Source organism: Rhinopithecus bieti, unplaced genomic scaffold (genome assembly GCF_001698545.2).
Source record: "Rhinopithecus bieti isolate Rb0 unplaced genomic scaffold, ASM169854v2 scaffold_9899, whole genome shotgun sequence".
Taxonomy (NCBI): Eukaryota; Metazoa; Chordata; class Mammalia; order Primates; family Cercopithecidae; genus Rhinopithecus; species Rhinopithecus bieti.
Genome location: NW_016806979.1, coordinates 2,849,878 through 2,862,727, shown reverse-complemented (window position 1 = coordinate 2,862,727; position 12,850 = coordinate 2,849,878). Strand labels below are relative to the sequence as shown.

General features: G+C 55.4%; 1 protein-coding gene across 5 annotated transcripts in view; it reads left to right on the top strand.

Annotated features, from left to right (window-relative positions):
• Nucleotides 1-12,850, top strand: part of CARD14 (caspase recruitment domain family member 14) — a 42,210-nt gene that overhangs the window by 15,387 nt on the left and 13,973 nt on the right. For all 5 annotated transcript variants that reach the window (XM_017879311.1, XM_017879310.1, XM_017879313.1 and 2 more), the window contains exons 6-14: nt 961-1,128; nt 2,329-2,448; nt 3,361-3,486; nt 3,910-4,059; nt 5,428-5,544; nt 8,114-8,256; nt 8,461-8,555; nt 10,923-10,986; nt 11,223-11,415. In XM_017879311.1, coding sequence (XP_017734800.1) covers nt 961-1,128; nt 2,329-2,448; nt 3,361-3,486; nt 3,910-4,059; nt 5,428-5,544; nt 8,114-8,256; nt 8,461-8,555; nt 10,923-10,986; nt 11,223-11,415 — 1,176 coding nt within the window. The remainder of the gene's footprint in view (nt 1-960; nt 1,129-2,328; nt 2,449-3,360; nt 3,487-3,909; nt 4,060-5,427; nt 5,545-8,113; nt 8,257-8,460; nt 8,556-10,922; nt 10,987-11,222; nt 11,416-12,850) is intronic.

Here is a 12,850-nt window from a genome sequence, read left to right as displayed (position 1 = left end):
TCTCTTCATTGTGGTCATGGCGTCTGTGGGAAATAGAATTCGGTTCATTTGTTCTGGTTCACTTTCAGTCTCGTGTTTTCCTGTTCCCTTCCAACTCTGACTTGATTTTACTTTTTGAATCTGTAGACTGTGACGTGCCCAGCCCAGCTGGACCATTGCAGGAGCTGGGTACTTGCGAATTGAGAATGTGCTAAGCGGGTATCGGGAGGGGAAAGTCCAGGTGGAAAGGTCCTTCTTGGCCACAGCCCAGGGGTGAGCACCAGCACCCACCCTGACATATAGACTCTCCGGGCTTGCCTCATGGGAAAAGTCCTGCCTCCCCAGGGCTGCCACACCCAGGATGGGAAGAGGCCAGACCCATTGCTCAAGCTCCAAGTTTCTGCTGTCCAGAGGAAGGAGGCCAGCAGGACCTGGTGGGACAGTCCCTGGAGGGCCAGGGCCCTGCACACAGATTGCAAATCAGTACAGGGGCTTTGCTGTCTGAATAGCCCCAGTCTCACATTCCCAGGCACATCTACCCCATCCGACCTGACTTTCCTCTCTCTTACTTCTTACTGATTTCTGTGACTCCAAATTCCCTTTATTGCTGTATTTAGAAGAATATGGACAAGCAGGGGAGCCGGGGAGCATGCTGGCCATCACTGCCAGCTGCTCAGCTGTAGAGATCCAGGAGCTGGTTATCAAGGCCTCTTGGTCTAGTCCTGGGACCCTAACCCTGGATGGAGTTCAACCATGGTGCCTCATATACACAACAGAGCTGAAAGGCCTCTGTCCTCCCAGCCCCAGACGAATATTTGGGACTATTCATTAGGTGAACCCTTTTGTGGGTTTTTCAGTCTTAAGGCAGGAAGCCCCCTGAGTGTGAAAAGCATCATTAGGAGGAAGGGTGAGAAATCCACCCAGCTCCTGGTCAGGGGAGAAGCTGTTTCCATCGCCTTCCTGTCGCCTCCCCCTGCACAGCTGTATCTACTGAGGCAGGAGCTGCAGCGAGTCAGCATGGTTTCCTCCCGCGAGCTGGAACTGCAAGAGCAGTCCCTGAGGACGGCCAGCGACCAGGAGTCCGGGGACGAGGAGCTGAACCGCCTGAAGGAGGAGAATGAGAAACTGCGCTCGCTGACTTTCAGCCTGGTAGGTTCCGGTCCCCCCAGCAGAGAGCAGCCTCCTGCCTTGGGGGCTTGGTCCCCAGGCTGTGGGGTTTCTGGCAGATGGTTTAATTAAGGTGAGGCGAAGGACAGGAGGTGAAATTCGGGGACTCTTCTCACCCACTTTCTCTTTACCTCCTTCCTTCCTGCTGTTCCCCAGACCCCAAAATTGGCACAATTAAAAGCTGTTGGAACCAGTATTAAAAGCTGGAACTGGGCACAGTGGCTCATTCCTATAATCCCAGCACTTGGGAGGCCGAGATGGGCGGACAGCTTGAGCTCAGGAGTTCACAGCCTGGGCAACGTGGCGAGACCCCATCTCTACAAAAAATACAAGAAGTAGCCGGGCATGGTGGTGCACACCTGTGGTCCCAGCTACCCAGGAGGCTGAGATGGGAGGATCGCTTGACCCTGGGAGTTTCAGGCTGCAGGGAGCTGAGATCACGCCACTGCACTCCAGCCTGGGCGACAGAGGGAGACCCTGTTTCAAACAAATAAAAGCGAAAGCCGCTGGAGGCGCATCACAATGCCCCACTTGGTGGGTTTGCTGCAGCCACTGTGTTTTGGAGTGGACTTGGCCCGTTGTAAAGCATGGGACTCGTGTTAAAGATGGGGGAAAGAAACCTTTCTGCCTGGAAAGATTCCGCCCTCTGGGCCTCATGTGCACTGGAGAGAAGGGGGTTCTGAAGCAGAGCAGTGAGCGAGCAATGACCCTTGGCTTCTCCTCCTTGCCCCGCTCAGTAGGTTAGTATTGAGATACTCCTTCCGTAAGCATTCACTGGGCCTGGGGCACCAGTCCTCCTGCAGCCTGGATTGTGTGCCTGTTTATAAGCTGCTTCCTGGGAAGTGAGTGTCAGAGGGAACCACCTGTCTGCTGGTTTCTCCCTCGCTGCGAAACTGCCGGTAGGTCTGCTGAAGGAGAAGGCTGACCTGGTAAAGGGAGGAACTGGTGTCCTAAGAGGTCACCAGTTTCCTGTGTTCCTTTCTCCTTGGACGTGAATGCGCACTTTTTCCAGGCATGGTGGGTGGCTTTTCCGTGGCTTCTCTCCTGCCCAGTGTACAGTAGTAAGACTGCATCTGTCCACACACCTGACCGTGAAGTTGCCGCCGTCTTCTTGGGATTCTGCTTGCCTAGGGCAGACCTCTGGGGAAGCCAGCACCCCAAAATGAGCTCTCTCTGCCCCAGGCAGAGAAGGACATTCTGGAGCAGAGCCTGGACGAGGCGCGGGGGAGCCGACAGGAGCTGGTGGAGCGCATCCACTCACTGCGGGAGCGGGCCGTGGCTGCTGAGAGGCAGCGAGAGCAGGTGCCGTGTGACCCCTTCCTCTCCTGTGACCCTCCTGGGGCTGGTCTCAGGGGCGCGGACAGGTCTGTGGGGAAGCCAGATTCCTTCATCCACACCGAGCTCACATAATTTTGCTGAACGAAACTGTCGGCCTGCTTTGTCAGCGCCACCCTGAGCACCAACTCACACCCCACAGCTAAGACCATGGTCAGGCAGATGTGTGATTCAAACGCAGGGGATTGCAGGGCCCGGGGCCCCGGGCCCGGGGCCCCAGGGAGAGCCAGGGACTTAGGTGAGCAGGGAACGGGGAGGAAAGGAGACAGTGGAAGAGAAGAGGACAGGGACGGGGAATTGTTTTTTTGGGACATTAAAAAAGCAAAACACAACTATGCATGTAACATCCACTCATTGTTTTAATTCAGATATAATCAGCCTCAGCAACTGTCTTGATGTGCCTCGAAATCTAGCACTTAAGAGACGAGTGAGGCCAGGCACAGTGGCCCACGCGTATAATCAGCACTTTGGGAGGCTGAGGCAGGCAGATCACTTGAGGCCAGGAGTTCGAGACCAGCCTGGCCAATACAGTGAAACCCTGTCCCTACTAAAATTACAAAAATTAGCTATATTTTTTTTAGTAGAGGGCCTGGTGGTATGTGCCTGTAATCCCAGCTACTAGGGAGGCTGAGGTACGAGAATCACTTGAACCCTGGAAGCAGAGGTTGCAGTGAGCCGAGATCGTGCTGCTGCACTCTAGCCTTGGCATTGCAGCAAGTCTCCATCTCAAAAAAAAAAAAAAAGAGACGAGTGAGAACTGACCTTATTTCATCCCTAGAACTACCTCCTTCCCTCCACCCCTGGGCTCCCCGACTCCCTCCTCAGCCCAGACCCTTAGAGCTGCTGAGCTCCACAGGCCATGTGTCCCACTCTGTCCAGTACTGGGAGGAGAAAGAACAGACCCTGCTGCAGTTCCAGAAGAGTAGGATGACCTGCCAGCTCTACAGGGAGAAGGTGAACGCACTGCAGGCCCAGGTGTGCGAGCTGCAGAAGGAGCGAGACCAGGTACCTAAGAGGCCAGGCCCACCCCATCACCCAGTGCTTGCTTCCCCAGGTGAGGGCTGGTTCCGGGGACAGTCTCATGGCTCCCTGTCCTTGATGGCAGCTGGTCCCAGATTTCAGGGTCTCTTTCCCCGGTCCACACGAAGTTTCCTCACTCCCCCATGCCTGTTGTCCACATGCTGTCTCTATCATCCTTCTTGCTTTTATTCCTGGCATATGACCCTGAGAAAGTGCACCCCAAATATTGGGTTTTGTTGAAACTGCACACGTGAACATGAATTGAAATGATTCCTAAGTTTGCACAGCTCAGCGTGGGCCATTTAGTGGATGTCAGATGCACGCAGGCTAGAAACAGAGCTCTCCTTCTCTAGCTGAGGCTCCCCCGTGGTGATGGCTTGGCCTGTTTACTCCCGTCTTGGCCCACAGGCATACTCCGCAAGGGACAGTGCTCAGAGAGAGATTTCCCAGAGTCTGGTGGAGAAGGATTCCCTCCGCAGGCAGGTGTTTGAGCTGACGGACCAGGTCTGTGAGCTGCGCACACAGCTCCGCCAGCTGCAGGCAGAGCCTCCGGGTGTGGTGAGTGCTCCTGGCTGACCCGAGCTGGAGGCCAGGCAGGGGCTGCGGGGACAGCGGGACAGAGCTGGGCCCCAGGGTGGCCCAGGGAGGCACTGGGAGGACAGGCAGGGTCCCAGGCTGGGCCACACGCTGCACCTGCAGAGACGGCCCAGTGTCACTGTGTTGACTGACACACCAGCTCCCACGCGTGAATGGTGCCGTAAAATCTTGAAGGTGCTCAGTAGACAAGTAGAGTCTGCTTCCGTGTCATAGAATGGGGAGCTTAGCGGAAGGTTCTGGAACTTGTCGAGTGTGGTGATGGATGTGGCAGGCGGCGTTTGAAGCTGTCCACAGGCAGCCATTTGCAGTGCAGATGCTGTGTTCCTGAAATGCTTAAAAGCCCAACGTCTGAGAGCGAAAAGACAGACCCAGGTGTAACAAAGGGAGCATGTTCCCAGACAGCCGGGATTCTTAGAAAGCCTCTCGCTCTGGGCTGGCAGGCAGCTCCAGCTCCAGGCCCCCAGGGAGGCACAGGAGCTCCTCCCTCCGCATGCAGAATCCACCGGCCCTTCCTGCCTCACCCCCTACACGGCCAGCGTCCCACATCGATGGTGAAAACACACGTGTGCACGCAGACAAAAACCCTGGGGCAGGCGCCAACGCACAGGCTGTGCTCATTCTGAGTGTGAGATGATAGGTGGATTTTATTTTCTTTTATTTATTTATTTATTTTGAGACAGAGTCTCGCTCTGTCGCCCAGGCTGGAGTGCAGTGGCCGGATCTCAGCTCACTGCAAGCTCCGCCCCCGGGTTTACGCCATTCTCCTGCCTCAGCCTCCCGAGTAGCTGGGACTACAGGCGCCCGCCACCTCGCCCGGCTAGTTTTTTGCATTTTTTTTTTAGTAGAGACGGGGTTTCACAGTGTTAGCCAGGATGGTCTCGATCTTCTGACCTCGTGATCCGCCCGTCTCGGCCTCCCAAAGTGCTGGGATTACAGGCTTGAGCCACCGCGCCTGGCCTTTATTTTCTTCTCTAACTGGTTCTGCTTCCCTACCTCCAATTTTCTGTGTGTGTGTGTGTGTGTGTGTGTGTGTGTGTGTGTGTGTATTATATATTATTCGTAGAACTGGTAAATCACACATATTCTAAAAGAAATGAAATGCTGTGTGTCCAGCTGGTTTCTTTCAGTCCCATTGATTGGCAGCACCTATGACCCTGTGACGCTGGGTCCCGGGCTCAGAGGACAGGGGCATGATTGTTTTCCCTGGAAGCTGAGAGAGGAAACTGCTGGGGAGGGTGGAGCGGGCGGTGCTGACCTGGTAGAAACCCCACGGGCCTCGAATGGGAGCCTTTCCTGAATTAACCAGCCTGTCTGGCCTGTCTTTGGCAGCTCAAGCAGGAAGCCAGGACCAGGGAGCCCTGTCCACGGGAGAAGCAGCGGCTGGTGCGGATGCACGCCATCTGCCCCAGAGGCGACAGTGACGGCAGCCTCGTCAGCTCCACGGAGGTACAGCCGCTCCTCCCACCTCCCTCACTGCCTTGACCCTCTGGGCCAGCCCAGGGGCTCCTCTGTCAGGACAAAAGTGGGCCTCCTTCCACCCTGTCCCCACAGGGAAGAGGTTGGTGTGATTGTGAGAGTTCATTTTAGTTTTTTGAGACGGAGTCTGCTCTGTTACCCAGGCTGGAGTGCAGTGATGTGATTTCAGCTCACTGCAACCTCCACCTCCCAGGTTCAAGCGATTCTGTTGCCTCAGCCGCCCAAGTAGCTGGGATTACAGACACCCGCCACCATGTCCAGTTAATTTTTGTATTTTTAGTAGAGATGGGGTTTCACCATATTGGCCAGGCTGGTCTTGAACTCCTGACCTCAAATGATCTGCCGGCCTCAGCCTCCCAAAGTGCTGAGATTACAGGCATGAGCCACTGCACCTGGCCCTATTGCGAGAGTTTTAAACATCAGAGGTTGATTCTGTCACAGTCCTGGAGGCCAGAAGTCCAAAGTCAAAGTGCTGACAGGGTACCCGTCTGAAAGTCCTGTTCCTAAAGAAGGTCACATTCACAGTTTGCAGGGTGGACATGAATTTCCAGGGGACCCGATTCAACCTGGCACAGACGGTCCCCAGACATGAGTTTCCAAGGGACCCAATTCAACCTGGCACAGACGGTCCCCAGACATGAGTTTCCAGGGAACCCGATTCAACCTGGCACAGACGGTCCCCAGATATGAGTTTCCAGGGCACCCGATTCAACCTGGCACAGACGGTCCCCGGACATGAGTTTCCAGGGGACCCGATTCAACCTGGTACAGACAGTTCCCGGGATGCCAGCCTCACTGTGGTTTCTGGAGCCTCAGGTCTCTGGCATCTGCCCTCACCCTTTGGCAAAGGAAAGAGGCGGTCCCACCACAGTGGGCATGTGGCATGAGGATGCTGGGGTCAAAGTCCCAGTGCCGCAGGATGCTGGGAGCCGGGAGGGAGGGAGGGTGAGAGGCAGGTGAGCCTGACATCCCTTTGCCATGCCTTGGGGTGGACCTGGGGTTTCCTTCCTGGACCATCCCAGCAGCACCCCAAGCACATCAGGCCCAGGCTCACTTGCCCCCTGGCCACTCAAAGAGTCGGGGGAGGCCAGGATCTTCCCCAGAACACTGAGTGCACACAAGGGGAAGATGTCACTGTCGGTGCTGGGACTCCCTGGGCCAGGGCAGCCCAAACCCTCAACTGAATTGACTCTCGCATCTGCCTTAATGCCCCTCTGTGCCCCCCATTCCCCACAGGACAGAGTCCAGCCATGTTTCCCTTCCCTGGGGGTGGGTCGGGTTGGGGAGGGAAGGGAAGGGAACTCAGGTGCTCAGAACTGGCTCCCAGCAGCTCTGCTCACCAGGACAGACCGTCCTCATTCACCGACCTCGTGGGCAACTGACCGATCCGCTTCCCTCCAGCCATGCTCCTCCTGCCCCGGCTTTCTAATCTGGCCGCGCTAGGGGGACTGCCTCCTACTTCCTGGGCTCTGTGTGCCACTGCTCTGTTGCTCTCTCTGTCTGGAATGTGCCCCACACATACACTCCCCCTCACTCCTCTGTCTGTGCCACTTTCTCCAAAGAGTCCGCCCTGGCCTCCCTGCCCTGCCCATGTCGCCCACAGCCCTGGAATGCCTCACTCCACCTCACTGGTCCATGGGCGCCCATTGGTTCCCCCACACCAAGGATGGTGCCTGTCCTCAGACGTACATCTGACACCATCAAAGGACCTGGCACATAGTAGCTGCTCCAGGAATACTTATTAGTGAAAGAAGGGGCTGGACTCAGACCTACCCCACGCACCGGGTGGCCTCAGTGCTTCGCACGTCACACTCGTCAGTGTTCATTCTGAACGCAGCCTGCCCTCCCTAGCCGCTAACTCAACCTCTCTGGGCCTCAGTTGCTTTGTGCATTAGTTTGTTCTCATGCTGATGGTAAAGACATACCCGAGATTGGGTAATTTATAAAGAAAGAAGTTTAATTGACTCACAGTTCAGCATGACTAGAGAGGCCTCAGGAAGCTTACAATCATGGCAGAAGGCGCCTCTTCACAGAGTGGCAGGAGAGAGAATAGTGCTCAGCAAAGGGGGAAGCCCTTTATAAAACCATCAGATCTTGTGAGAACTCACTCACTATCACGAGAACAGCATGGGAGAAACGGACCCCATGATTCAGTTATCTCCACCTGGTCCCACCCTTGACATGAGGGAATTATTACAATTCAAGATGAGATTTGGGTGGGAACACATGGCCAAACTACATCACTTTACATGTCAAATGGGACAGCAGCGCTGCCTTACAGATTTATCCTGAGAACTAAGCCAAGCAGCTAATAGAGTGCCTGACATACAGCAGGTGCTCACTGCATGTGACCCCAGTGCCTGGCATACAGCAGGCGCTCAGTGTATGTGACCCCATGTCACATGGGGTCACATTTCCTTCCCCTCCTGCTGCCTCCTCTCCGCTCAGTTCTCACTGTGGCTCACTCTCTCTACACCGTGGGAGGAGTCTCGAGGTGTCCTCATGCATGCCCCGCTGACCTCTGTTCTCCCTCCTCCAGTCTCAGCTCTGGTCGGACCTAAGCAACACATCCAGCCGCGAGCTGGCGGACAGCTTCCGCTCCAGCAGCCCCGTGCCCCCCAGCCAGCAGTCCCTGTACAAGCGGGTGGCCGAGGACTTCGGGGAAGAACCCTGGTCTTTCAGGTAGAGCACATGTGGCACTGGGGTCCTTCCTGGCAACTCACCAGAGACACCCACCTAGACCTCAGGGCATCTGGGGGTTGCAGGCAGCAGCTCCTGCCCTCAAAGCCCCGGAGCTGGCAGGTGCTGGGGGCCAGTGCTTGGGGCGTGGGGACTCAGAGGGAGCAGGTGATGCAGTCTGAGCCTGCTGCTTCTTGTGCTTTGCAGCAGCTGCCTGGAAATCCTGGAGGGAGATCCAGGAGCCCCGCCGGGAGCTAAGGCGGGCAACCCACACCTGGATGATGAGCCCCTAGACAGAGCAGGTGAGCGTGCCCAACCCTGAACTCCACAGCAGCCCACCTCCCCTGGGCAGAGCAGGGAGCTGATGAGAAGGCCGGGGCCTCTCTCCAGGGAAAGAGCAGATAGAAGCAGAGCTCAGCTTCTGCCCTGGGCCTTGACCTTGGCCTCGATCTTGCACTTTGGGAAAGTCCTGCCTGCCAGCCAGCATCAGCCAAAGGCCAGCTGCGCTCTGTTTGCTGGCGTCCTTGTGTTTTTCCCTAGAGCCAGGGAAGTTGTGTTTCATCCACGCCCCGCTCAGCACCCAGCCCCTTGCTCTGATCTGTAGCGCTTGGGCTTCCTAGTGGTTTCAGACGGCAGCAGGCAGGGTCGCTTAGTGGTGCCAGGCTGAGGCCAGGCACAGTGTGACATCTACCTGAAGGGAGCATCTCTCCTCTCAGGCGCTGGCCCTAAGGCCTCGTGGTTCTCTTGTGGCTCATTTCTGTTTGTGATTGGACCAGCCCTCTCTCCTTCCAAAGTCCATGGGCCCATCATGGGTGGGTGCCTTAGCCTTTCCACCTCAGCGCAACTGGCGCCCAGCCTTTGGCCTTGCACACAGTAGGTGCTTTGCTCCCCATCTGGAATTCACCTCATGGCCACCAGGGGGCGAAAGTGCCCCGCACTGCCCAGGTGCCTTCTGTGGGTGGCATGACAAGAAACCTTCATCTCTGGGGACTCATACACGTTTTTATGTATAACAGTGATAAATTGAGAGAGTCCACCCAAGGCATATCTAAATTAGATGTGAGATGAGAAGGGAGAGCTTATTCGTCTTGATTTTTCCTCTGTGAGGATTCTGCGTAATGCCCTGGTTGCATATACTTTTAGTGGCATTGACCTCAAATACATCCAGAGTACACACCTCATTTCATTGGCTTTGAATGTGATCCCAGTGGGTTTTTGCCTGTGAGCCAGGCCTAGGGAACTCTTAGGTCTGTGCTGGCCCTGGTTCTCCTGTGTGGTTCACAGAGTGAGACTTGCAGCCGTGGACCCTGGCAGGCTACTCCCTGGCTCGGGTGCTCACAGGCTGTACAGTAAAATGCTAGAGCTTGGGAGACCCTGGGGAGCCTCTAGTCCTAGGATTGGCAACTCAGAGACCTGCCACCACCAGCTGGGAAGCAGAGGGGTCTGGGGTAAGGAGCAGGCAGCCGCTGGCCAGTGCCAGTGATTGCTGCCACGTAGAAATGCAGGCCAGCGTGGAAATGCAGGGAAGTACAGTAGCGCAGGTCTGCGTAGAAATGCAGGTCCATGTTTGGGAAGCCAAGGCGGGTGGATCACGAGGTCAAGAGATCGAGACCATCCTGGCCAACATGGTGAAACCTCGTCTGTACTAAAAATACAAAAGTTAGCTGGGAGTGGTGGTGAACACCTGTAGTTCCAGCTACTCGGGAGGCTGAGGCAGGAGAATCACTCAAACCTGGGAGGCGGAGGTTGCAGTGAGCCAAGATCGCGCTACTGTACTCCAGCCTGGCAAGAGAGCGAGACTCCATCTCAAGAACACTAACAACAACAAAAGAAATGCAGATCCATGTAGAAAGGCAGGCCAGGGCTGGGCGCAGTGGCTCCCACCTGTAATCCCAGCACTTTGGGAGGCCAAAGCAGGTGGATCACGAGGTCAGGAGTTCAAGACCAGCCTGGTCAACACGGTGAAATCCCGTCTCTACTAAAAATACGAAAAATTATCCGGGTGTGGTGGTGCATGCCTGTAGTCCCAGCTACTCAGGAGGCTAAGGCAGAAGAATTGCTTGAACCCGGGAGGCGGAGGTTGCAGTGAGCCGAGATCACGCCACTGTACTCCAGCCTGGGGGACAGAGCGAGACTCTGTCTCAAAAAAAAAAAAAAGAAAGAAAGGCAGGCCAGTGCAGGCCCATGCAGACATGGAGGTCAGTGCAGAAATGCAGGCCAGTCCTGAAATGCAGGTCCATACAGAAATACACGTCAGTGTAGAAGTGCAGGCCAGTCCTGAAATGCAGGTCCATGCAGAAATACACGTCAGTGCAGAAATGCAGCCCCAGGGTTACAGCAGATATTTTTTCAAGTGAAGCCAGAAATCCAGATTTTAGGTGAAATCTTCCTGTCTTTCAAATGTTGGCAACCCATTCAAATATCACAAAATAGCATGTGGTGCTCAGACCCTCCCAGTTGCAGCTCCTCACTAGTTACAGTGATTTTAGGAAAGATGAAATCAGTGTCCAAGCATTGAGGAAGGGGTGGAGGAAGAGAAAATTCAGCCTCAGCACAGACGATGGAACAGGCACGGGGTGCCTGAGGCTGAGGGAGAAGGGGCTGAGGTTACAGGAAGCCCCATCAGCAGTGGGGTGACCAAGATCTGTGAGCTCTTGGCTTCCTCCCAGACCCTCCCCAGCTGGAAAGCAGCCTGCAGCCATTCTCACCTGGAAGCCTTGATGTCTCAGAGAGGTGAGCAGCAGGGGGGAGCCCTCCGAGGCTGGCTGGGGAACCAGGGCCAGAGGGTGGCAGAGCAGAGGCTGAGTGTCCTATCACCACTGGGAGGTGACAGCATTTCCCAGCACATGGTGCCATGGAGGGGGAAGAGAATTCCAGAACACTGGGGCCAGAGGGAAGCAACGGAGAGGTGGCCTTGCCGGCTCTCCTACTCTGGGCAGTGCATAAGCCGGTCATCTCCCGGCCTGCAGCGGCGTCCTCATGCGGCGGAGGCCAGCCCGCAGGATCCTGAGCCAGATCACAGTGCTGGCGTTCCAGGGGGATGCGTTGCTGGAGCAGATCAGCGTCATCGGTGGGAACCTCACAGGCATCTTCATCCACCGGGTCACCCCGGGCTCGGCGGCGGACCAGATGGCCTTGCGCCCGGGCACCCAGATCGTGATGGTGAGTCGCACGAGGCCCCTCCTGTCCCCCGGGCTCTTCATGGGGGCAGCGGCAGTGGGTGGGGCGACCCAGACAGACTTCAGATCCCCCAGACCATGCAGATCCACTCTGGGCTAGGCCCCTGCTCTTTCCTGGGCTGATGTAAAGCGTTCCGCTCATTTATAAATGAGAGTCGTGCCGTGGGGAACCCAGCACATCACCTGCGGTGGCTGCTACCATGCAGCACTTCTGACCAGGGGTCTTTGCTTGAGGCCCTTTGACAGGGCTGGTGGTGGTCACTTCGGTGTGTGCAGTAAAATACACGTGACATATAATTCACTATTTTAACCACTGGGGCATTTCTTTTCTTTTCTTTTTTTGTGGGGGGGGATGGAGTCTCGCTCTGTCGCCCAGGCTGGAGTGCAGTGGCGCAATCTCCGCTTACTGCAAGCTCCGCCTCCGGGGTTCACGCCATTCTCCTGCCTCAGCCTCCTGAGTAGCTGAGACTACAGGCGCCCGCCACCGCGCCCGGCTAATTTGTGTGTGTGTGTTTTTAGTAGAGACGGGGTTTCACCGTGTTAGCTAGAATGATCTCGATCTCCTGACCTCGTGATCCGCACGCCTTGGCCTCCCAAAGTGCTGGGATTACAGGCGTGAGCCACCGATCTTTACTTTTTTTTGTTTTGTTCTTTTGAAACAGGGTCTCGCTCTGTCACCCAGGCTCGAGTGCAGTGGTGCAATCACAGCTCGACCTCCCCAGGCTCAATTGATCCTCCCACCTCAGCCTCTTAAGTAGCTGAGACCAGACCACAAGCATGTGCTACCATGCCCGGCTAATTTGGGGACATTTTCTAAAACTTTTTTTTGTTGTTATAAAATGCACAAAACTGCTGAGAAGATAAATGGACACAAATGTACAACCTGGCCGGGCGCAGTGACTCACGCCTGTAATCCCAGCAGGAGGCTGAGGCAGGCAGATCACTTGAGGTCAGGAGTTCGAGACCAGCCTGGCCAACATGGCAAAACCCCATCTCTACTAAAAATACAAAAATTAGCCAGGCGTGGTGGTGGGCGCCAAGTAGTCCCAACTACTTGGGAGGCTGAGGCAGGAGAATCGCTTGAGCACGGGAAGCAGAGGTTGCAGTAAGCCAAGATTGCACCACTGCACTCCAGTCTGCATGAGAGAGTCAGACTCTGTTTCAAAAAAAAGTATAATCTAACTAATTATTATTAAGTGAATACATGGGCAGAGGGTGACTTTGATGTGGCCTAAAAGCAGAAGCAGAATTATTAAACTTTAGGAAAAAAAATACTTCTGGGCACAGTGGTGCATGCCTGTAGTCCTAGCTACTCAGATAACTGAGTCCAGGAGATTGAGGCTGCAGTGAGCTATGATTGCACCACTGCACTCGAGCCTGGGTGACAGAGCAAGACCTTGTCTCAAAAAAAAAAAAAA